The sequence below is a fragment of the Mobula birostris genome, chromosome 7 (assembly GCF_030028105.1).
Source record: "Mobula birostris isolate sMobBir1 chromosome 7, sMobBir1.hap1, whole genome shotgun sequence".
Classification (NCBI taxonomy): Eukaryota; Metazoa; Chordata; class Chondrichthyes; order Myliobatiformes; family Myliobatidae; genus Mobula; species Mobula birostris.
The window spans coordinates 51,179,040-51,204,508 of NC_092376.1; the positions used below are offsets into that span (position 1 = coordinate 51,179,040).

At 39.2% G+C, this 25,469-nt stretch overlaps 2 protein-coding genes across 4 annotated transcripts in view; one reads left to right on the forward strand and one right to left on the reverse strand.

The window, feature by feature from the left end:
• Positions 1–11,766, reverse strand: part of aasdhppt (aminoadipate-semialdehyde dehydrogenase-phosphopantetheinyl transferase) — a 51,359-nt gene extending 39,593 nt beyond the window's left edge. For both annotated transcript variants that reach the window (XM_072263125.1, XM_072263124.1), the window contains exons 1-2: positions 11,475–11,766; positions 2,151–2,376 (exon numbers count right to left, since the gene is read on the reverse strand). In XM_072263125.1, coding sequence (XP_072119226.1) covers positions 2,151–2,376; positions 11,475–11,666 — 418 coding nt within the window. In that variant the 5' untranslated portion in view covers positions 11,667–11,766. The remainder of the gene's footprint in view (positions 1–2,150; positions 2,377–11,474) is intronic.
• A 142-nt stretch (positions 11,767–11,908) lies between these two features.
• Positions 11,909–20,911, forward strand: msantd4 (Myb/SANT-like DNA-binding domain containing 4 with coiled-coils). 2 transcript variants are annotated; one of them, XM_072264326.1, is made up of 3 exons: positions 11,909–11,970; positions 13,996–14,461; positions 16,317–20,911. In XM_072264326.1, the coding sequence occupies exons 2-3, from the start codon at positions 13,997–13,999 to the stop codon at positions 16,923–16,925; spliced, it is 1,074 nt and encodes a 357-aa protein (XP_072120427.1). In that variant the 5' UTR covers positions 11,909–11,970; position 13,996; the 3' UTR covers positions 16,926–20,911. The 2 variants fall into 2 exon arrangements, with proteins under 2 accessions (XP_072120427.1, XP_072120428.1); XM_072264327.1 differs by lacking the exon at positions 11,909–11,970 and adding an exon at positions 13,075–13,126.
• Positions 20,912–25,469: the final 4,558 nt, after the last annotated feature.

The window sequence follows — 25,469 nt, forward strand, 5'->3', positions numbered from 1 at the left end:
AGGAAAAAAAAGACTATCTACCCAATAGGTTGCCCCTCAGCCTCCAAAGCTCCAAGAGAAACAAACAATTTGTCTAACTTCTCCCACTAGCTAATGCCCTCTAATCCAGCCCACCTCCTGGGGAACCTTTTGTCAGAACTTCGATGGCTGTCACAACATTCCCGTAATGCAGCAAAAAGAACTCCACTCAAATCATTTATCAAGATGTCCGGCACTCATCTTTGCAGAAAAATAACTGGTTACAGATCTGCCCCCCCCCGCCCCCCAGTCAGAATAACACCTCTTCACCACTAGCCTGTCTTCCATAGGCAAGACAGTTTTGAATCCATGGACTTAATCTTTTGAATCAGCCTTCCCTGATAGACCTTGTTAAAAACTTTAAGCAAATTGCTGTGTACATGTGTACTGTGCTACCCTCAATTATTATTCACCTTCAGGCTAGTCTGATGTCTACATTGCATGGAATCGAAAGAGTGATAGCTAATTGGATTTATAATGGCTTGATGGTAGAATGCAGAGAGTGATTATCAAAGGTCTGGGCGGCTTGACCACAAGGGTCAGTGCTGGGACCTTAGTTGTTCATTATTTATACAAACCATGTGGAGGTGTGTACAAAACATGGCTAGTAAGTTTGTGAATGATACTAAAATGCATGGTATTGTAACACACATCAAAGTTGCTGGTGAACGCAGCAGGCCAGGCAGCATCTCTAGGAAGAGGTACAGTCGACGTTTCAGGCCGAGACCCTTCGTCAGGACTAACTGAAGGAAGAGCTAGTAAGAGATTTGAAAGTGGGAGGGGGAGATCCAAAATGATAGGAGAAGACAGGAGGGAGGGGGATGGAGCCAAGAGCTGGACAGGTGATTGGCAAAGGGGATATGAGAGGATCATGGGCCAGTGATCCTCTCATATCCCCTTTGCCAATCACCTGTCCAGCTTTTGGCTCCGTCCCTCTCCCTTCTGTCTTCTCCTATCATTTTGGATCTCCCCGTCCCCCTCCCACTTTCAAATCTCTTACTAACTCTTCCTTCAGTTAGTCCTGACGAAGGGTCTCGGCCTGAAACGTCGACTGTACATCTTCCTAGAGATGCTGCCTGACCTGCTGCATTCACCAGCAACTTTGATGTGTGTTGCTTGAATTTCCAGCATCTGCAGAATTCCTGTTGTTTGCATGGTATTGTAGATGGGTTTTCAAAAATTACAGGAGGATATTGATCAGCTAAGTTATTGGGCCAAAGAATAGTAAATAGTTTTCCATTCAGATAAGTGTTAAATGTTATATAGTGTTGTGTCAAACAGGTTGGGGGCCTGAGCCCTATGGAGTGCTGTGAAATGCTATACTATTGAAATAAAATAGAATTACTAAATTCGAGATCTTATTCCCCAATGAACTCTTTATATTAATTCTAAATAAATACATCAGTATGGTTCACATCCTAGTGAATGGATGCAAGGCCCTCAGTCTTTGCTAATTTATTTACTATTTAAAAGGTATGAACACTAAATATCAGAACATGAAACACGAAGTAACTGAAGAATGGGGAAAAAAAAGGATGGTGAATAAAATGCTGCAAATTCAAATGCAGATCAGGCAGAACGAGGATTTAAGGGTCTCAAAGAAAATGATGTTTTTGCAAAAGCAAAGTTAGAGCACCACATCACATTTATCAACATGGATACTGTCACATAACTACTTCTTTGTTCCTCACACGTCATTTTCTGTACAAATCACAACAAATACAATTAGTTACATTACAATTTTGACAACAAAATTCCTGAACTTTTTCCAGGAACTTCCCAACTTAAAGCAAATTTGATTTAAAAAGCAGTCATTATTCAGCATAGGCCAACTAGAACTGAAAATTTCCAATTAATATTAAAGTACAAATATAAAAGGGAAGGGTTTTTTGGGATGGTAAGATCGTAGAGCAAATGCTATATAAAGTGGAAAAGACAAGTAGGGCTGCCAGAAGAACAGAAGTAAATGTTTACTGCCTACTAGGAAATGAAGAGAACATGGAAAATTTCCTGAGCCAATATGACTTTAAATTGGTGACATTCCTCCTGTAAAGTAAATTTCACTTATCCACTCTTAAGCACCATTATCTGACAAATAACTTGCCTTGAGAAAATATCCCAAAGTTTCTTACCTGGAAATTCAGTCTTCATGATATCTACACCGACCTGAAAAGCAGACTCCGCTGCCAGAACAGAGTAATCTCCTTGATGTGAAATATTGAAGTTAAAATTTGGGATTGCGTCAAGGATAGGATGGGCTAGAAATGGTTTTCCTTTGGCTGTCCGTTTTAATTGGATTTCATTCCAAGGTATCTTCAGCTTTTCAGCAATTAATTTCCTGATCAGGAGATGTCCACTCTAAGAAAATAAGTGAAGAGAAGCTGTGTAAGTGATGTGGTAATGGTGACAATGCTGATGATGGAGGAGCAGGAACTGTTCAACTGTACAGATTTTAGCAGAACGGTGCTTATTTCACATTATACTGAATAAATCTAGTCGGGACAGCACCTGGTCCAGCTTTGAAGTTACAACTATCTTCTGATATTCAGCTGAAAGTGACAATATGAGCAATTTACTAGAAAACTATCAACATCTATGGAATAATACCTGGAAAAATATTCTGAACGATCACATCTTTCCTTTTCATTCCAGATACTGGTTCTAAATGTTACATCAATACTTCTATCAGTAATGATTGCTCCACTGGAATGAGAATATTCCTGGATGTTGTAATAAAGCAGTACAGTTATATTTCAATGATTTTATTCCCTGAAAAGGTACTTCTCAGCACAGCGATTGAAATATTTCTGCATGATGAGCAATGAGTGCATTCATAAGATACGCTTAAGGGATTTAAAATATATAAAAAAGGCTAGCTTTTATTAAGACAAAGCATATTTATAATCCATTGTTCAACTACAGAATTCCATTTTCAGTTCTAAATGAGCGCCAGGGCAATCAAAATTATTGTTTATTTAAAATACAGACGTTGCTGTTGTGCTGATTACATAGGTTAATTAATGATATGGCGATCTACATCATATAAAAACAAAGAAAATAGCGTAAGATATTCACAGACATTCTTTTACCCATTTGTTTGAACCCATTTCTTTTAAGAAAAAACTACACAAAATAATGCTAAAATTCATATTTGCTAACTTGCTTGGAGAATCAGAAGCACCTTTTAATTGCTTAGGTATACTTATTAAGACATAGGAAGCTTTCGTTGTGCAGGGGAAAATAGCCAGCATATTATTAACTATCTCCATTATACACCAGTACAGCACTCTGCGGTACTCCATAAAATAATCCTGGTTTTATCATTGAAGGTGGGATATACTTAAATTAGAGGTAGCTCAAATTTCCCAGGTGATTCTTAGGATGAAATGATGGAGGAGATTGGGCCAAAGGAAGATGAATTAATTGAAATACAGTATACAGGAATCTGAAGGACTTGTCAGGGTGAATGCTAAGGCTATATTTCAGAATCAGAATCATGTTTACTATCACTGGCATGTCGTGAAATATCGAAAAGAGTAAACAGTTGACCTTCTGGGCTGAGACCCTACATCAGGACTGGGGAAAAAGGGATGAGAGTCACAGTAAAATAGTAGGGAGAGGGGAGGAAGTAGTACAAGGTAGCAGGTGAAACCAGGAGAGGAAGAGGGGTAGAGTGGTGAATTAAAGAGCTGGGAAGTCGATCGGTGAAAGAGATAAAGAGAGACTGGTGAAGAAAGGAGACTCTGATAGGAGAGGACGGAAGGCCTTGGAAGAAAAGAAAGGGGGAGGAGTACCAGAGGGTGGTGATGGGCAGGCAAGAAGACAAGTTAAAAGAGGGAAATGGGAATGAGGAATGGTGAAGGAGAAGGGGGTGGGGGAGGGAAGAACTACCAGAAATAATTACCCAGGACCCCTCCCCCCATCATTCCCCATTCCCTTTTCCCTCTTATTTCCAGCATCTAGATTGTCTCGTGTTTGTGTTGTGAAATATGTTGTTTTGCAGCAGTACTATGTTGCAATACATAACTATAAATTACAATAAGAAATATATATGAAGTAATAGCTTGCAAACCCTGCCAGAGGTGATGTGCATCCAATTTCATCTCTAACTTCAAATGGAATTGTTTTTTCACTCTTAAAATAGCCTTCTATAATTCATATCTGGACTTCCTGTATAGTTCTGGATTACTGGTCTTGAATGCCACAGATCTAGCCCTCAGTTGGCTATATATCTCCTGCTTCATTCATGGCCTTTGGTGTGCATGTCCAGTATGGTCTCGAAGGCACACATTCATCCACAGGTCTTGATGTCAGTGTTCATTCAGATTTGAAGGTGAATCCCTGAATATTGTCCAGTCCACTGACTCAAAGCAGTCCTGTAACCACTACTTCTCCTCCCTTGACTATACCTTCATGATCCTCACCACTGGTGCTGTGGACTTTAGTGCCTGCCTGTATGCCAGGGGTAGAAGTACAGCCAGGTGATCAGACCTTCCTTAGTGTAGGTGTGGGATGGTATGGTAAGCATTCTTTATAGTGGTATAATAGTGGTCAAGGGTGTTGGCTCTTCTGGTTCCACGGGTGAAGGGTTGGTGGTAGTTGTTCAGAGGTTTCTTCAAGCTGGCCTGTTTGAAATCCTCCTCAATGATAGGAAGGCATCAGGGTGTGCCGTTTCATAACGAATGATCCTGGTGCTCAACTCCTCCAGTGCCTACCTGATGTTGGCCTGAGGTGGAATGTACACTGCTACCTGGATATCAGTGGAAAACTCCCTTGGCAGGTAAAATGGGTGGCACTTGACTGCTAGATGTTCCAAGTTAGGGAGCAGGATTGAGAAAGAACCTCTACGTCTGTGCACCATGTGTTAATCGTAAAGCATACTGCACCTCCTCTACCTTTAAAAGATCCAGCTGTTCTGTCTTTGTGGTGAATGAGGAAACCTTTGGGCAGTACCACTCCATTCGAAATGGCGGTGGTGAACTAGGTTTTTATGAAGCAAAGCAGACAGCGGTCTCTGATACTGCAATCTTGCTCTGAGGTCTTCAATTTCATTTTTTAGAGACCATACATTCGCCATCAGGATAGTAGGAGTGGGTCTAAGGCCTCTGCATTTCAATCGTACCTGTAAACCCAGCATGCCCTGCACACTTCCTTTTTGTAAAATGGAAACCATACTTGCGTCCTGAGTGTGCCAATTTTGAGAATCAATAGATTTTTTAAATGGTCTTAAAACAATATTGCTTTCTGAAGTACCCACGGTTGTGATTGTGGATTTCAGCTGCAGTAGATATAAATGGGAATATTTGACAATCCCACAGGAGTTGCACTCAGTCACCACTTATCAGCGCCATCTTTCTACACTATCTTGGTTCAACTTACACCTACGGGACAGTTTGACAATAATGTGTTGCTGTTTCATGGTGGAGCTCACAGGAAATGTCTTCTTTACAAGTGTTATGAATCTAGGAATTCTCTGTTGCAGAGAATTGTGGAGATTGAATTATAGGATTATATTCAAGTTGGAGATAGATCTTAGGCTTTTAGAGGAGTCAGGGGTTATGGAGAATAAGCAGGAAAAGAGATGAGGTCAGCCAAAATCTTACTGAATGGCAGTGCAAACTGGAAAAGCTGTAAAGCCTTATGCTTTTTATGTTCTTAAAGGCAAAAAGCCAAGTTATTACAACAGAATCAGAAAAAAAAACTGGAAATAGTCAATAAATCATGCAGGTGTGTCAGCTAACGTTGAGTTTTAGAGTTTCCATGAGAACAAATGAAAGTTATTCAACTTGAAACACTGAGTTGAATTATGCTCTCCGCATTCAGCGGTTCTGCAGGAGAATGCTGGCTATCTGGCATTCCATGTCCAGGACATCTCGGAATTCCAGGTGTGCATTAAAACATTGAAGTCTAAAATATCCTTTTAAGTTTGAATCCTACGCATCTGCACTCACACCCAACTGCTGGACTACCAAGTCCAACAGCACAGTAATGATGTGCAGAACCAAGTCAATGATCCTGTGAAAACTGCAGAGTGTTTAAGCTATTTTAGCTTAAAACATAAATTACTCTAATATGTTTGATTTAATTTTCTAAATATTATTTGAATTAGTTAAATTTATCGATTATTTAAAATATCTCCGACTAGTAGGATGGCTGTGGGGTTGGAGCTACCCAAGACCTACTTACAGCTCAGGGGTGGTTTTTTACCTCATTCCATCCTTCATATTGAAAAAAATGCAGGCCAGGTGAGTAGGCACAGCAGGGAGGTTCTGACACTGATTGGTCCAGCAGGATTTGCCTCCAAATTTTCCACTGTTGAATCACAGAGTCTACAAAAATATACAGACATTGATAGAAAAGGTTGAATGCCCGAAATTTGCTAAACCAGAGCTACCTAACCTAATCCCATTTTCTAACATAGAACTGTTTTGGAATGGTCATGGGTTTTCAAGTGCACATTGAGTATCTTTTAAATGTAACAAGGGTTTCTGCCATCCTTTCAGGCAGTGAATTTCAGTCTTCTAATCATTACTGGATGAGAAAAAAATGTCCCTGGAATCCTTTCAGCAATTAGTTTACATATATGCCTCCTGGCCTTTGAGCCCTCTGCAAAGGAAAATTGGTCATTTCTATTTGAAATTCAGTTCGTCCCATTTACTCTCCATAGACCCCTTAGAACTTTATATACCTTAATTAGATTTCTCCTCAGTCTCTGCCATTCCAAAGAAAACTACCCAGTTTTGGCAACATCCCAAATGGTTCCCTCTGCACCCTCTCTAATGCATACACATCCTTCCTGTAGAATGACTATCAGAACTGCATGCAGTACTCAAACCATGACCTAATGAACTTTGTGCTTTGTCTGATCCTGTTTCCAATCAGCTGAATAATATTATTTTCATTCTTTTTTCAAACTTTCAGCACTGATAGAATTTTGGGTTTATACAACATCTGTACTGTATTTCAGAAACGAAACCATGGATTCCTTTTTCTTACAAGCAGTGTGAAGTTCTGGTTAACTAATTGCTAGAGATGGGCAGCTATCAACTGCATTTCACCTATTAACGAGACAAGCAAAGACAGTCTATCAGATCTAAAGCACAAATTACCAAGGATAAGACTACTGCAGCAAAATACTTCATTTTATTCAACAAAAGGTACTGATTTTAAAGAGAAATATAATTTTATGGAGAAGCATCTCACCTGCCAATATCTAAGTGGTTTCTTACAATAGAATGCAATTATCCAAACACAGTAATTCAAAACCATTAGAATTGTACTGTATCACTTAACATGACAATTCCATTTTCACACAGAATTCTCAATAAGAATTGAGATTTTAGTTTTGATGTCTAGAGCATTTATTATAAAGAAAATAGGTTTAAATATCTGTGCTATCTTTTTCCCGTTTTTGTCATGTTATCAGAAAAAGATACTGTCAAGAAGACAGAACAAAGATACTGTACATCTCAAAAACAGAATATGCTGTGAAATACCCAACAGGTCAAGCAGCATTCCTAGGAGCAGAAACGAAATGAAATGTGATAACCTGGCATTAGACTAATCAGGATGAAAGATCACCAACATGTATTTGTTTCTCTCCATAGAAACACAGATTTTTATCTATCAGTCATCTAACATGACTGAGCTAGCAACTTTTGTGCAAAATTTGTCAGTGTAAAGTGTAATTTTAAAGTGTAATTATATAGAGCTAGGGTGCCAAAGACTTTTGCACAGTACTATATATTGGTTAAAATAGGAAGGTGGTTTGGAAACAGAAATAAGAGCTCAGCAGGATTAAGTGTTATTTGGTCACTGGGTAGACATTACAATACTGTAACATAAAAGAAGGCTCTTTCTTGAAATAGAAAATAAATATTCAATGTTTAATTAGTCCACTGTGCAATAAGACCATGGCGGATCCGATCTCAGCTCCACTTTCTTGCTTATTCCCCATAACTTTTGACTCCCATTTAGAATAATAATTTACTTCAGCTGTAAATATATTCAATAATTCAGTCTCTAAAGCTCTTTGGGGGGTAGTGAATCCTGAAGATTCACAATCCCTCAAGAGAAGCGAGTAATGATTACTGGACTCTCTTGTGAGAGCAGTCAAATTTCTTGGTTAATGACAATGTTACATAGAGGAGGTGATGGGCTTCTGCAACTACACTGAAAGACGGTCTCTTACTAGCTTCCCACTGCCAATTATATTCTTGACCATTAACAAAATTGGCTACTTAGCAATGACCTTCTCTTTAGCTAAATGATTCATTGAATATAACTCTTCCCTATTCTTTACCAGATGATAACAAAAGAGTCAGAGAGCAATACAGCATGGGTTCAACCCTCACAATCTAGCCCAATTTCCTGTATTAGGGCTACAACCCTCATGTACCTATCCAAGTGCTATTTCAATGATGCACTTTTATAAATTGCCGATAGCAAGGGTGCCAACACTGACCCTGCAGCACACCACTAGTTATTAGTCTTCATACTGAGAAACAACCTTCAACCAGCACTCTGCTTCCTACCTCCAAATTCCAATCTACCCAACTAGAATAGAACATAATGGGACCTAACCTTTCAGACCAATTTACCATGCAGGACCTTGTCAAAGGTCTTGTTAAATCCAATATCCATTAACTTACCTTCATCTACCTTTCTGGTTACCTCTTCAAAAAAATTCTAAACAATTTGTCAAACATGATTTGCTATGCACAAAGCAACACTGATTTCTCTTAATTAAACTCTCACTATCCAAATCTTGGCAGATCCTACCCCTCACGATTCTCTCAAGTAACTTTCCCATCACTAATGTCAGGACGACAAGCCTGTAGTTCTCTGGGTTGTCCACCTTACCCTTCTTAAACAGCAGAATGCATTAGTCACCTTTCAGCCTTCAAGAACTTCACCAGAAGCTAAAAATGAAACATACATCTTCATAAGCGCTTCCGTTCTTGCTTCTCTATCTTCTCACAAAGTCCAAGGATGCAGTCAGTCAGGCCCTGGGGATTTATCCACCGTAATGAGCTGCAAGCTCAAGTACATCCTCCCTGGTAATATGAATGTTCTCCAAAACATCTCTACTTGTTTCCTTGAGCAACCAAGATTTTCTCCCTAGTAAACTCCAAAACAAAATATTCATTAATATTTCCACCCATCTCCTATGGCTTGAGATGTAGGCAGCCCTAATAATCTCTAAGGGGACTTAGTCTTTCCATAGCCACCCCTTTACTCTTGAGGGGTTTGCCTTAACCTTGCCTGCCAAATCCATTGCATATTTTCTTTCTGCCCACCTGATTTCATTCTCAGTTATATTCTTAATCATTTTATAGCCACCAAGGGATTCACTCATCCCTGACATCCTAAACTCAATGCAGGCTTTCGTGTTTTTTGATTAGAGCTTCAATAACCCATTAGCCAGGGTTCCCAAAAATCACCAGGTTTAGCCTTCACCCCAACAGGAATTGTTGCCCCTGGTCTCTTGATATCACACTAGTGAAAGCCTCCCACTTAATATTTGTTCCTGCCCCTTCAAATAGGTTCTCCGAATTGACCCCTGATAGATCTTCCCTAATTTCCTCAAACTAGACTTGCATCAGTTTAGGATCCTAACCCGTGGACCTGTATGATCTTTTTCCATTACTATCTTAAAACTAGTAGAATTATGTTCAGTAGTGATAAAGGCTCCCTGACTGCTACTTCAGATACTTATTCTGCCTCATTCCTACAGACGAGGTCCGGTATTGCACCTCCCAAGTAGGGCCCTCTATACATTTTATCCTGTACACATTTCCATAAGACATAGGCCTATTGAGCCTACACTGCCATTTGATCATGGCTAATTCATTTTCCCTCTCAATCCCATTATCCTACCTTCTTCTCACAACTTTTTACCACCCTACTAATTAAGAACCCATCAATCTTTTTTTCTATTTCAAGAAAGCTCCTTCTTTTAAAGTTATATACTGTGTATTATGCCTTTCCAGTTACCAAGTAACACTTAATACTACTGATCTAATACAAAGCTCTTATTTCTGTTCCAAACCACTTTCCTATTTTAACCAATATATAGTACTGTGCAAAAGTTTTAGGCCAGAAGTAATACGTGAGCAGGTTACTACGAGACAGCATAATATGCAGTCAAGTTCTGAAGGAAATTAAAAACTTATTGGAGTGGAGAACCTAGTAGATCAATCAAAGTAATTTGAGTAACAGGATGAGTGCAACTTATTGACAAATACTCTTACAACCTTTTGTCCAAGGTCAGGGGACTTCAATGAGCCAACATTGTACCCTCTGTACAACTGAAATTTTCAGTGACTGGTAAATATTGCCAGGATGGCAGATCACCTGATCCCAGCCTTGTCATTTCAAATATCTGCCAAGTTCTACACTCCACAACTTTACTTTATTCCCTTCAGGTCTTGGCTGCCTATATCCTACATTAACTTGATTAGATTATGAGATTTTTTTTATATACATTGCTGATTCCTCTGAAACTGGCACATTAAGTGCTGCCAGTACTGACTTACAGTAAGTAACTGAAACTAGAGTTGTCAATCCCCATACATGTATATTATCATATTGACAACATCAGAGGTTAAAGGCTAACAATCTGCCATGACGGTATTAGTTATGTATAATAGATCCCATTTGACCAGAAATCTAAAGTCATCCCTTTTCCACCATCTTGTCACTTTGTTCTGCTCTGCTCTTCCATAGTTATTAGTAAATGTTGCCCTTAAGGCCGTGCTTTTTACCCTTTCCCTTGCTCCCTAAAATCTACACGCTGGAGGACATCACCACCCTTCCTTTAATAGTAAGCAATGTCACCCTCGACTTTTGTTTCTTCATTCTTCCCCTTGAGAATGCTCTGCAGCTCTTCAGTGAACTCTAATGGGGAGATGACACTTTTCAGTCACTTGTCTTGTTTCCATAACAATCAAAACTCTCGTCACTTCTGTGCTATCATTTCTGACGACATATCTTCAACTTTAAACATTAACTGTTTCTCCTCCCAGACAACCTGTTGAGTATTTACAGCCTCTTCCGATTTATTTTAGATTACCAGCATCTACAACTGCATGGAGAGATTCAAGTTTGAGAACAAAAGTCTAGCCGATGCTTTATAACGTATAAGGGTTGCCCGAGAAGTGAGGTTGCTTGGTAAAGTGTTTATTGGGAATTGGATTAAAAATCAGAACTGCTTTGTGCTGACAGGCACAGTTAGGATCCATATACGTAGACTATGGTTTATTTTCACGGTATACCCATCGGTGCAAACATCCCAGATAATAAAATGTGGATTTAACTCTCAACCCCAGCATGTGCCGGATTAAAACAACACCCTCATCATCCTGGATTACCGGCGCATCAATGCAGATTCTGCCTGTGCCAGCAACCCCTTACAGAGCCCCCACTACCACCGGCTTCGCGGCTGCTGCAGTTACCATGGCGGCCTTGGCGTCTTTGGCGAAGACAAACTTGTCGATGCGCTCTCTCTCCTCCTCTGGTACACTGCGGGCTGCCAGCAACCACTCGGAGCAGCGCGGCTGCCAGGAGCCAAAGCTGAAAGCCCAGCGCACCCGCTCCATCTTCGAGCTGAGCCAGGCCGCCGCTGCCGCCTCCTTACACAATCTCATGCCCTCTAGGGCCACCACCCCGCCAGGAAAGCAGGCCGGCCATTGCCCAAATGCTCCGAAACAACCCCTTCAGCACCGCTCCATTCTCACCCTCCGACCTTTGTTCCGGAAGGAGCGTTCAAGGGAGAGCTGGCCAATAAGAAAGTGGAAGCGGGTTCTAAAGCGGGGCAATGCTGTTTGATTGACGGGGAATAACAACCAATGGGCGCGGGGCTGTGGCTAGCCTGCAGTGAGCGTGGACAGGTTCACCTCCGTTGTTAGGTTCTTTGTATTGGGAACGTGGACGCCGCCGTCATCCCCTCAGGTTTACTTTGAACGTCTTGTAGTTTAGCCACCAGCTATTTTTATGTGTGATTTTGTGTATATTGGATTGATTGTGTGCAGGTTTAAACAGTTTCCTATTACTTTCTCTGAGGATTTGCCTCGAGATAGTTTAGAGATTTCACCTATTGTTGTGTTTTAATGGCATAGTGGCCTGTTCTGCTTGTTCTGAAGCGTGAGAATTGATTTTTGGTAAAACTCCAAATGTTCCAGTGCAGATAAAGTGGAAATACAAGAGTTGTTCATAAATAATCTGAAAGAGAATGATAAGTTATAACTTTAAAGCCATTTTCCCATGTGTTGCAGGTTGGATCATTTAGGTTGGATGATTTTCAATTGTTATACTCATTGAGTGAAATAGTAAACAAGATGCTTGCTGGAGGAAAAAGTTAATACTTCAGATTAATGTCATTTTATTAAATCAGAGTGAGTTTATTAAGTTTAGGGTTCTGGAAGGAAACTGAAGGTTTCTGGAACTGTTGCAGTAGAGGTGAAGAGGCTTTGGGTTAGGCAAGCTTGGGGGGCGGGAGCTGATTCGCCTACACGTTATGTTTTATCGTTTTATGGGAGTGAAAGGAGGAAATAGAACACGTACCATTTTTCACAACTTCAGGCTGATCCATAATTTAGAGGTAAATCGGGGTAAAGTGATTAAACTAGGAGCCGAGAGAAGACTTCTGTTGATGCTTGAAGAGATCTCTCTTAGGACAGTACGGTACAACCTTAATGTATATAGCCATGCTGGATTATGCACACAGTAGGGTTTGAACCCACATATTTTTAGGCTTAGTGAATCCACTCATTTTTTCCAGTTCAGAACACTAACTTCAAGTCTAGGAATCTAGGAAATGCAGCACATAATCTATGCTAAGATGTTTAAGAACCTGATATAGACAAACCACATAGGCATTCATCAGATAAAAAAGTACTTTTACCCTTTGTTCTCCATTTTACCCTAATTATAAGACTCTAGTCTCTATAGCCTGCTTACATAACCCAATAAGCAGAGCACCAGTGGCTTTTGGCATCGTCTGATTTTGTGATTATGAGGGATGCTAACTTATTTACAGTGTTTTTTAAACTTGCTTTGATAACATTGAAGAAGGCAACTGTAAAGTACCTCCACATATCAACTCAAGGTTATTGCTGTGTTGAATCATAATTTGTTTAAGTGTAAGGAGTACCCACTCCACACTGGCCAAGCTTAAGACAGTCTTACTGTCATTGGTTTTTGACCCGTGCTTCACCATTCTTATTCAAGACACACAAAATGCTAATGCTGGAGGAACTCAGCAAGTCAGGCAACATCTATGAAGGGGAATAAACAAACAAAATTGCAAGCCAAGAATCTTCATCAAGATTTCCTCCTGATGAAGGGTCTTGACGTGAAACGTCAACTGCTTATTCCCTCCATAGATGCTGCCTGACTTGCTGAGATTTTCCAGCATTTCATGTATGTTGCTCAAAATTTCTAGCACCTGCAGAATCTCTTGTGTTTATTAATCTTATTCATCTGCTCAGTCTGAAACAAATACTGTTCAATCTCAATTTTCTGTTCAATGATGTGATAACCTAGCTGAGTTGGTTCCAAGTGCTTACATAGGGATGGCTGCAGTTATTGGACAAGGAACGGGTGAGTTACTGCATTGATTTGAATGGGAACTGAAGTACAACATAGCAGTTTTTCATTACCCGTTAATATATCACAAGAGATGCCAAACCGAGGTGCAAGAAGTATCCTTTGATGTTAAATCTGAGCTTGTATTCATCTAGATGCCCAGGATGTGGAGATAATGACTGCCTTGATACAGCGCTCCTGACAGAGAAATGGCATGCTTACTGGAAATATGTATTGATGTTCATAATTTCATAATTTGATGAATGTTTATATAAACCTGTTTCTGCATTTATGAGCTTGTTTCAATTGCACATCTTCTAATGTGATATATGAATTTAAAATACCAATTTGTCCAAAGAAATCACCACTTTCTTTAAAATATTATTTTAGAATGAAACAGTTCAAGAGGAAGAGGAAAAGCAACTTTACATTGAAAGAAACTGAAATCTTACTGAAGGAAGTGAGGGATAAGAAAGATATAATATATACACAGCAACATGATGCAGTAACCAATGAGTTAAAGTGGATGGCTTGGAAGGAAATAGCAGAAAAAGTCAGTGCTGCAAGTTGCAGCGAACAACGTACTGCATATGAAGTGAAGAAGAAATATACTGATTTGAAGTGTTATTTAAAGAAAAGAGGGAAATGCTTAGACAGGATGGAAGAAATAATGACTGACTGTAGCCCTACTTCACTACATGGCTTTAATGACAATGTTTTCAATGGCGGAACATCTTGTCATTTTGAAGATTCTCTATTGGTCAACGAACCCAATAGATCTGTTTGTGTAATAAAAGTGGAAGATGCAGGTGATGTAGAAGAGGAGGAGGAAGAGCAGGAGCCACAAAATACAGAGGTTTGTCTATTACTTATTACGGCATGTTCAAAGAGAGAGTGTGAAGGGCTTGGTTTCTGACAAATATGTGCATTTGGGAAGTTTATTGCTAAGAACCATTTGAGGAGCATCTCTGTAATTGAGAGATCTGAACACAATTGAAATAACATTAATTTAGAAACCTAGAAGCGTCCATTTATTTCTGAACTGCCCATGTACTCATCAACAAGAAGGAAGCATGAAAGTATTAACCAGAGGTCCATAAGTTATCAATCACTTGCATTCCTTCATTTTTATGACCTTAGACAAGTCTAATGCTTTTACGAGGAAAACCAGCCGGATAACGTACTTTGCAATAACTTTAAGTTTAGAATTATCCTCTACAACATGGTGGCACAGCTAGTAGAGCTGAAGAGCCAGTTTTCATGCTGTAACTCTGATTCTTTTAACTTTGAATAGCAGGCTGTGCTTCCATAAATTGCTACAAGTTTACATTTTGAGTTCTAAGCATTTAATACCAAATACAACTGCTGTAAATATTTAGAAAGCAGTACCATTGACAAATGTTCTGTATTTAACTTAATCATTGTTTAAAATGTTATATTTTACATGTACAAGCTATGTAGATTCACTTGTTTGGGATAACTTAAATCATTGGTTTTCAAAGTGGAGACCTGACTCTGGGGTAGGTTACTATATCCGTTTTTGTACAGTCTGGTACATGGACTGTAGAAGGAGTTATTATTAGCTTGTTTGGGTAAACCGTTTGGTTAAAGTAAGTTGTCTGAAAAACTGAAAACCACTGATCTAAATGAATTCTTTAAAGGAAAATGATGTCTGGATGAATCTAGCAAAGACAACATTTATTGTCCATCATTAATTATCTGTGATAGGATGCTAGTAAGCTGCTGCCTTGGACATTGCAGGCCTGCCTGCACAGGTACTCCCACAGCTCTTCTGGGTAGGAGGCTTCAGATTTAGATCCATTGATGATGAGGAAATATTTCACCTTCACACTATCACATTGGGATGCATACTAAAGGGCAGGTTGCAATTTGTTATTTCTGCACTGGAGAAAATGTCTACTCTGACAATGCCTCCCATGATTTCACAATACTTCTTTTAGGTCACCCCACAGTCTCTAGCACCCAAAGAAAATAATCCAAGTTTGTCCAACTTCCTCTTATAGCTGATGCTGTGTAATCTAGTCCACATCCTGGTGAACCTGTTCTGCACTTTCTCCAAACCCTCCATGTCCTTCCTGTAATATGTCAACCAGAACTACACACGATATTCCAAATGTTACCTAAGAAAAGTTATATATTTAATACCCTTGACTAATGAACACAAGTATGCTATGTGCTTTCTTTATCCATTCCCCCCCCCCCCACCTACTTGTGTTACCACTTTCAGGGAGCATTCCAAGATCCTTTATACATTAATGCTCCTAAGGATCCTCTGTAAATTGTATACTTTACTCTTACATTTGCCCTTCCAAGCTGCAACACCTCACACTTGTTCAGGTCAAACTCCGAGTCCTGTTTCTCTGCCCACATTTCCAACAGGTCAATATCCTGCTGAACCCTTTTACAACCTTCCTCACTAGCCACAACTCCACCACTTTTGTTTTAACTAATCATCCTGTCCATGTTTTCATCATACCTATCATAAACAGCAGATGTCCCAGCACTGATCTATATGGAAAACCACTAATCTCAAAGCTCCATTCAGAATAACGTACCTTCACCACAATCCTCTTCTATAGGCAAGCTAATTTTGAACCCAATCCACCTTCGTCTCCGTGGATCCCGTGTGTCTTAATCTTTTGGATCTGCCTGTCATGTATATTTTTAAAAGTATTTCTTTTCTTTTGCAGATTAGAAACATGGAAGAAGAATCTGGTGTCATTGCAAGTTCAATCCCTACCACTCGGGGACTGGAAGAAATTGAGAACCTTTCTGAAGTGGAGGGACATTCTTCACACTCTGATCACCCTGCTGCATGGAATTGCAGCTCCGAATCACTTTTCCTTATGGAGAAACAGCGGTTAGAACTGGAGAAGCAACGTGTGGTACTAGAATCCGAAAGACTGCAGGTGGAGAAAGAGCGTTTGCAGATTGAAAAGGAAAAGTTACGATACCTGGATATTGCAAATGAAAGGCTGCAGTTGGAGAAAGTTCGGTTGCAGCTGGAGAAGGAGCGTTTGCATCTCAAGAGAGAGAAATTGAAGCTATTAACCATGCAGGCCAATAAGTTATCACAAGAGAATGAATGTAACTCACTGACTGAAAATACAACTTTAAAGCCCATGGATATGGATGCAGAAAAATTAAAACTGGAAAGAGAAAGATTACAGATGAAAAAAGAAAGACTACAGTTATTGAATATTGAGACTGAAAAGCTGCAGCTAGAGAAAGAGCGTCTGCAAATTGAAAGAGAACACTTGCAGTTGCAAAAACATTGCCAAAAAAGTAATTCCATTTAATTATTAGCATATTGTTTTTCAACCTAAATCTAATCTAAATTGAATTTTGCATCCTATTTAAGTTACTTTTTGCATTGTGTTATAGAAAGTTCCATACAAATGCCATCCCGCAGTCTATTTTTATCTGTACATTTATGAAGAAATAACATGTATATGGTTAAAAATTTTATCTCTAATTTTGTGACCTCTTCCAGTCAGGCCAAACCTTAACATGTAGCAAAGGCACACAATATAAAGTGTTAAATTTGGACTTAAATTTTGATTGCATTTGCTTAATTTGTATTGATGTATGAATTAGTGTTTAATGGAAGGATCCTTTTAGTCTAATAATTTTTTCTTATAATTGATCTCCATAAAACACTGGTCTTGACGTTAATAACTCTTCAAAGGAATTGCAATCAAGCTACTTGTACACTGCTGGTTTATTTTACACTACCTCTAAAACCTAAATATTTTGGCTCACATGTATTTTTGTTGATTGATGTAAGCTTTTCAGCTAGTGCCTGAAATTATGCCTGTAACAACTGCTGGCCATGTCTACAAGGAGGGGAAGAGATGATGTACCATAGATGTGAAATATTTTTATGGTATCCTTGATGTTGCTGCTCCTTTTTGTCCTTATTGTAACAGTGAGCTTTTATTACATTCAATTATATTGATTACTTCAGTGAAATTAATTCATTGGAAGTTCTGAGATTTTATCTGTGCTTGCCATATTCAAATACAATTTCACTGATACAGCTCAACAGATTTTAGATGGATTCCTTTCTCATCTACCCTGCTTGGATTCAATGTCAGGACACAGAAATGAAAAATGTGAAATGCTGCACTGTGATTCCTCAAACTACATTAATATGACAATGGCAACAATCTATCCTCGTCACCAGTCCGGCCAAAGGAAGTTGGAAAATTTAGGTTTGATCTTTCAAAACACTAGTAAGAGGCTTTCTGTGCATGACCTTATTGTATTATTGTTCTTAAACTGTGTTAAACAAGTAATCATGTTCTTTTAAAAAGATAATAGGGTCATGGTAACTTAGAGTTAGGGAGAGAAAGAATTGGCTAGATTTCATGTTATGTTATTTCCATTGAAAAATGTTTTTCATGTGACTGCAACTTTACAGTTAGTAAAAGCTACCTTTAGCTGTGGTTTTGACATTTACCTCTGTTTACTTGGAAGTTAAACTGGTAAAAGAAAAATCCTTTTATTTTGTGGTTCAAGTATCATAGCATTTCAGTTTCTAAGTATGAGTTCATTTGATTAACTCATTATTAGTAGTTTATAAGTTTTAGTACAATATATTTGCACAGTAGATAGAAAACCAAAGCTGCATATTATTAGAAAATTTGCACTGTGCCTTTAGTAAGTTGAGGCATTGTGATAAATAGACTACTGACCTCTTCTATTATATCTCATTTGTTTAAATTATAATCCAGCGTTCAGAATAACAAAAAGTGTGCTGGAAATTTTCTTGATTTGAGATTTCAAGTGCTGGCTTCAATAAACTGTTGTTCAGTTTTAACCATTTTCACCCAACTCCTTAGATATATTTTCTGGAAGGAGGCAAGTTTACAAGTAGGATTAATGATAATTATATCTGTATCCTCCCAATTTATATGCCAATGCAAGAAATTCAATAATCCTGTTTTTGCAAATCTGAAGTAAATATTTTTGTTCTATCTGAATAGTATTTGAATGAAAATGAGATGATAAGATATGGCTAATGTACATAGTTTTAAGAATACTGTGAATTAAATTAAACTTCTAGTTTTCTGCAGGCATACCTTCTAATCCAAATAAAAAAATAAGGAAAATATCAGAAGTACTTGTTGGGTACCAAAGGGAGAACTAAGATAACACTTGTATGATGTATCAATGAACCTGCACTAATGTTTTACTTTACCAACAAATGGATAAAATTTCATTTTTTTGTTACTTGCACTCAATGGGCCAAATAGTGTTGGCTGTGTGTTTGAATATTGCTGTATTTCATATTTAGTGTGAGCAACCAAGGACAAGTTTCTAGGTCAAAGAGTTTAAAATGGTTTTTCAAATAACCTTCATGTCTTTTGTAATGCATGGAAATAGGTTGCATAAATCAAATGGTTAAGTTAATTTATCCTAGACTCTTCAGTTTTCTTAAGCAGGAAAGTTTATTCGTTAGGATCCTTGGCCCTGGATGCTAATCAAGAAAATGCAATTGCCATGTTACTCAATCACATAAACTTGCATCTCATAGAGCTGTTCATTGAGTACAGAATTTGGTTTCATCTCACAGTTCAGTTTCTTATGTGAAAAATGGCCACTGCAGTGAGGCATTGGTTCAAAAGATCAAACAACGTTAAGGACCTAAGGATATGTTTAGACTTCCAATAGAAAAGGGAAACTATTTAGGGAAAAAATAATCAGTACATTTCAATTTATTATACTGACAGACCAATATACTTACTTTGCTTTTTAAATACAAGTTACTTTAAAGTACAAATAAGTGATTGTAGTGGTGACTGTAGCCTTAATTATATGCTTGGAACTGAAAAGTTTTATGACCTAATTAAAATACTAAATATTGAGTATAATTTTCTACCAATGGTCTCAAAAGATATCCAGTAAGCAATGAATGCCGAAACTCAGGCAGTTCTATTAGTGGTTATAGTTGTTATTTACACGTTTTAATTGTTCAAATTCTGTACATCCGTAGATTTAGAAAGAGATATTGTTGCACAATGTTATCCCATTGGTGAACAAATCTTAAAATGGGTTCATAACTTGATTATAAGAGTTTTTTTAAAATGGCTTTTATATACAGTGCCAGATCATCCTAAAACGGTTTCTGAATATTTCCAGCCAAAAAGCTAGTCTGGTGTTGCACAAAGCCATTAAGTCCAAAAAATACCATTCAGGTTAAATTCCCATTCTGTGATATTAACTGAATTAACAGATGGGTCATTATTTTGATTTCATCACTTGAAAACTAGAACTGTTCCTGCTTTTTTTTTCCTGGTTACCAGTCAAAATCCCCTGCAATGAAATGTTTGCGGAGTTTTGATGGACTTCTTGGTTATTCCCCTATGGTCAGAATAGCTTTCAATTATCAGGTGCTATTTGCTTCCAAAATATGCAGAATATTATCCTAGTTATAGTCTGACTGGGGAGTAGAGAAAAAAATATTGGCCTGGATTGCGTTGTCTTTTACCAACAGTTCCAATTAGAATTGCTAGTTTTAAGTTGTTAGAATTGCCTAGACTTCAGTGCATGCGCAATCAAGTGTGGAAGTCTCCAGATGTAGGTAGCAAAGCTAAACGGAATTAAGACTAACTTAGGTTTTACTGCTGATATGGCACCAGCTTTGCAGTCTGTCTCGTGCATTTTGCAGACCCGGCCTCCTTAAGCCCACCCGCCATCACCATGCCGCTGGGATCCAATCTGCTGAGAGAGAGTGACATAGTTCTCCACATCCAGCCAAGTACATGCACTGTTTCTGGTTGGGGCACTGGACCAGAGTAATTTGCCTCATTATATATATTCTAAAATCAAATAAATTTTTAAAAAATGTACCACTGAAATTTGTACATTTTAATTCTAATAAATTCTCAAATTACAAACAATGTCGAATTATAATAATCTTGTATCAAATATTTTTTTCTGTAAACTTCAATGTTTGGCCCAACAACAGTGCACTGGTTGGTAATTTTGACAGTAGTGGAACCTGCAATCACAATTTATTCAGGAAATAATCTTTTATGATCACCTTAGCTACTAAATCACACAGATACATTTGAGTCACATTTTTCATGATGACTGTTATCCATAAGATAAATATTATTGTAAGGAAAAATGTTTCTGTTGGCTAGCTTACCAAAAATAAAGCTGGTATTTTGTAAGAAAATAGTTTCTGAGAGAAAAAAATATCTTCTGAATGTGTTTCTTATTAAAGTGGTTCTATAACTGTAAGAACACAACATTTGGAAATTTAGTTACGACTAGTGGTAAAATTTGTAATATTTAAATCAAAATAAAAGGAATTTTCAACCAACTTGTCCTTGGAGCCATGATTTTGTTTGCATGGATATTGTTGTTAAGCTAAGATTATCTGGTTGGTGCTGTACTTTGCTTTTTAAATGGTTATCAGTTATTTTATATTGAATTCCTATCAGAAAATGTAAGAACTTTACTGTTTTAAGGAAACTTACTCAAAACATATTAATTTAAAAGAAAACAAATGAACCTGTAGGACATTCTGAAGTAAATTTTTTACATTAAAATTTCAATTGTAATATTGAAACATCTCTCCAGACTTCCCAGTCAGAAATGAAGATTAAGTGTTTGAATGTTGGAATTAAAGCAATTGGTGTATTCTCAAAGCCTGAATTTAGGTATTAAGAACATTTTTATTTCATTTGTCAACACAATATTTTGTGTATTTTCATTAATTGGTGCTCTAATGAAGAGAGTGGATCAAGATTCGGGTTCAGATTTATTTCTCACCTGTACATCAAAGCATGCAGTGAACTACGTCATTTGTGTTAACAACCAACACACCCAAGGATCTGCTGAGATTACAAGTGTTTCCACATTCCTGCGCCAATGTAGCCTGTAGTGTTCAGCAGAACAAGCAGCAGCAGCAGCAACAACAAAATAAAATAAGATGACAACAGCAAAACAAGCCCCTTTCCTAGGGTTGCCAACTTTCTCACCCCCAAATAAGGGGCAAAAGGTGGCGTGCTGCGGCGGTGTGGGTATGGTGCAGGCCTGGGATGAAGTGACTGAGGGGGCTGGCAGCTGGCAGATGGTAACAGAGACCTTTTTCAAAAGAGAGAGAGAAAAAAAAACAACGATCCTGAATAGGTAAACAAATCTAATATATGAACCATGTATACATATCTTCAGTGCTATATATGAAATGTAACACCAAATTCAAGCACAATACAGAGCATAATCTAACACCAAATAACCCTATCTGTATGTGCCCATAGAGCAGAAGTATAATCACTGCAAAAGAGAAAAGTGGCGGGGGGGGGGGGGGGGGGACTCACCAAGTCTACTATTTCCATGGATGATATTTCTTGCTGCTCTTGACTGGTTCAAGCAGTCCTTTGTCCTTTTGCACAGCCAGAGAGAAGTCCTTACATGACAAGTCACAGTTCACAGATATGAGAAGTTCATTTTTGATCAGCTCTGTGCTGCATCTGTTTCTTATTAAATAGTCAGACTCATGGTCATCAGAGAGAAGATCCTCTCTACAAAGGCATTTGAGCCTGGCACACTGAGGACAAATGAGACAATCCTGAACATGTGGATCAAGTTGGCTTTCCCTACGCTTTGGAAAACTGCCACCCACTTCTCACTGGTGGATTTTGTGGTATCCTGTCTGGCTTTCTGTATTTCCTCCCGGCTGGCACAAAACTCTTCATAGAGTTGGTCCATATTGACTGTCTCTGTCATTTTGAGGGCAGCCACCACCTGCTCCAGGTCAGCGAAGGAGACTCCTCATAGAGGCCGATTAGTTTCAGTTTCATATTTTCTGGTGAGAAATCAAACCACTTGTCAATGTATGTAATGACAGAGTCATAGAACTTCACAGAGTCCTGTTGCTGCTTGGAGTTTTGTGCTGGCACTTGTTTTTCCATCAGCCGCTTGGTCTTGTATCCAAAAAAGCTGTCCTATTTCCGCTGAAGCATCTTCATTTTGAACTTTCGGACTTCCTCGTAAACATCTGTGATCCAGAGCTTTGTTCCCTCCAGCTTTTTTACGAGTTGGTAAAAAACACACCCCATGTTGTGGAAAAAGCAGAGATAAGTTTCAGTAGCTCCAGTTTTTTCTTCATCCTCAAAAATCCTCTTCAGTGCCACAGTACAGGTCTCAAGTGACCTGAAGTATGACGTAAGAGCTGGCCAGCTTTGCAGGAGACGTTCGACAGCTGGATGAAGAGAGAGCCATTGTGTGCAAATATGATGCAGAATTTCACGCCACTCAATGTCAACAAAGGCAAAAAATGAATGCAGTTCCTCTCTTCGGGAAGCAGATATTGAGAATTGGCTGTAGACCTTTAGAACAATTGTCTCAATATCCACTGACAGCTGATCACAGGCGTGCTTGCAGGCGTTGGGAGCTATGTGAGCTGGGCAATTAGCTTTCAGAATGTGATTGTTGGCACTGCTCAATAACTGGTAAACTGAGTGGTGTTTACCAAAGTTTACATTGGCATTATCTGCTGCATAGGCTGTGACGTGTCTAATATCCAGTTCATACTTTTCCAGACAGCTCATCAGAGCTTGATGTAGGCCATTTGCAGTTTCATCACTGTCTTCATAAAAGACAAGTAACTTGCACTGCACTCCATCAGACACAGAGAAATATCTCACGCACACTGGAAACATCTTTCTATCTCCCTTGTTTGAGGCATCAGTGGCAACTGAGAAATATGTGGACTCCGCGGGTTCACCTTCTCCTGTCGGGCTGACAGGCTTAACCCACGTCTTTTTTGCTTCCCATTGCTTGTTGAAGCTGCACAGTCTTTTCTTTTTTGCAGGTTTATCCATATCTGCACATGCCAAACCGACCAAACAACACCAGACGTTACTGAAACTTTTTGTTTTGGCAGGAGTTGACAAAATATAGCACACAACTGATGCGCATAAGGGGGCCTGGGATTGGATGACAGGTGAATCACTCGTGCGTGGCGTCAACAGCACATGCAACATGCAGGCCCGCTGTTGTATCAGATCTAGGATCTGTCTGTAAGTGTGCCCTCTGGTGATTAGAGAGTAGAAGCAGTCAAATATGGGACAAGGCGGTCCCGTATGGCACAAACCAAGTTAGCTCAATATACGGGATGTCCCGGCTAATACGGGACAGTTGGCAGCCCTACCCTTTCCCAGCCACCCACTCACACAGACAGGCCTCCAACCCTAGGACAGGCTGCCTCCTTGGCCTCAGATCCACAGGCATTGGGCCTCCGCCCTCCATTCCCTGGCCTGGATGCAGACATTGGGCCTTTGACCTCCAGTTAAGCTGGCCCAGGAACTTCGACCTGTGGTTCTCTACCTCCAGACTTGCCCACTTCAGTCTTGGACCTCCGGGTTGACCTTTGGCCTTGTCATCCGGACTTTACCAATCTCTAATGTTAAAAACAAACATTGTGTTTGTTATCATTTGACTTAATAAAGTTGATCAATGAAAAGTTTATACTAATAAAAAGGAATTTAAAGAATTGTGGCTGTCAGCTTAAATTAGCTGAAACTCCACTTGATGGATCCAATGAAAATCCACTGATATTTTATAAGCAACACACACAATTCTGGAGGAACTCAGCAGACTAGGCTGCCTGGCCTGCTGAGTTCCTCCAGCAGTTTGTGTGTGTTGCTTGGATTGCCAACATCTGCAGATCTTCTCTTGTTTATGATATTTTATAAATTCAGTTTCTAGTATAAAAATAACTTGATAGGTAAGTTTAACTAAAACCTTTGGTTATTGTTACTTTCAGCCTTTGTGCCTAGACCAGCAGCTTGAAGGGAAAAGAGATCTGCTAATGAATAGGTTTGTGGCAGAGTTGCTCGTGACCTGTGGTGTCAGTGGGCCTGTGAAATTCACTCTAAGCTAAATATTGGTCTGTGAATGTGTGCCAGGGCAATAGACAATGCAGTTCGTCCTGATTCTGCACCTGAAAGGCAACTTTGTCACAGAGGGTGGTGAGTACATGGAACGAGCTGCCAGAGGAAGAGGTGGTGGCACTTACCACAGTACCATTTAGGAATAGGTCCATGGAGAGGTGGAGCTTTGAAGGATATGAGCTCAATATAGAAAGTTTAGACTACATGAATATGCACTGTGGTCAGCATGGACTGATTGGGCCGAAGGGCCTATATCTGTGCTGTATTTCTCTATGACACTATGCCAGGATAATGATGAGCATCAATTTTGCATGGCTGTCTGAACGTCACTGGGCCATTTCTCAAATCACAGAAGTAGGTTAGTCATTCCTATTGATTCTATGCTGGTACTCAGAGCAGCCTCATTTCTCCCATTTATTGTGTAACCTATTATGTTTCATGTGCCCACAAACTTCCCTTTAATTTCATGTCCATTATCTAATCAGTAATTTACAGTTGCCGATTTGCCCACTAAATGGGGGCCATCTCTCTGCCCCTTGTTAGAGAGAGAGCCTGTCGCATGTTGAACTGTCGGGTAAACTATAGTTTCTGTGGACTGCTGATTGTGGTCTCTCTTTGGGGGCTTTGCGCTGTGTGGTGGGTGCTGATGCTTTCTGCTGAAACGGTTGGGGCGGGGGTGGTGGGGTTGATGCTTTGCTGCTGCTTGCTTTGCTTTGGGGTTCTAACATTTTTCTATTGTTCATTCTACTGGGTTCTTCTGTTTTCGTGGATGTCTGTGAAGAGGAAGAATTTCAGGTTGTGTACTGTTTACATTCTCTGATAATAAATGCAACCATTTGATCCAGTATGCCTTTGGAGACATAGACTACAGGTGTTGCAATCTGGACCAAACAAAAATTATTGGAGGAACTCAACGGGCCAGGCAGCATATGC

What these genes read in the sequence shown, in the direction of transcription:
- msantd4 (XM_072264326.1), top strand. Translation starts at nt 13,997, where the DNA reads ATGAAACAGTTCAAGAGGAAGAGGAAAAGCAACTTTACATTGAAAGAA. An exon ending in AGGAGCCACAAAATACAGAG is followed by an intron (nt 14,462 to 16,316) that starts GTTTGTCTATTA and finishes TTTCTTTTGCAG; the next exon opens with ATTAGAAACATGGAAGAAGA.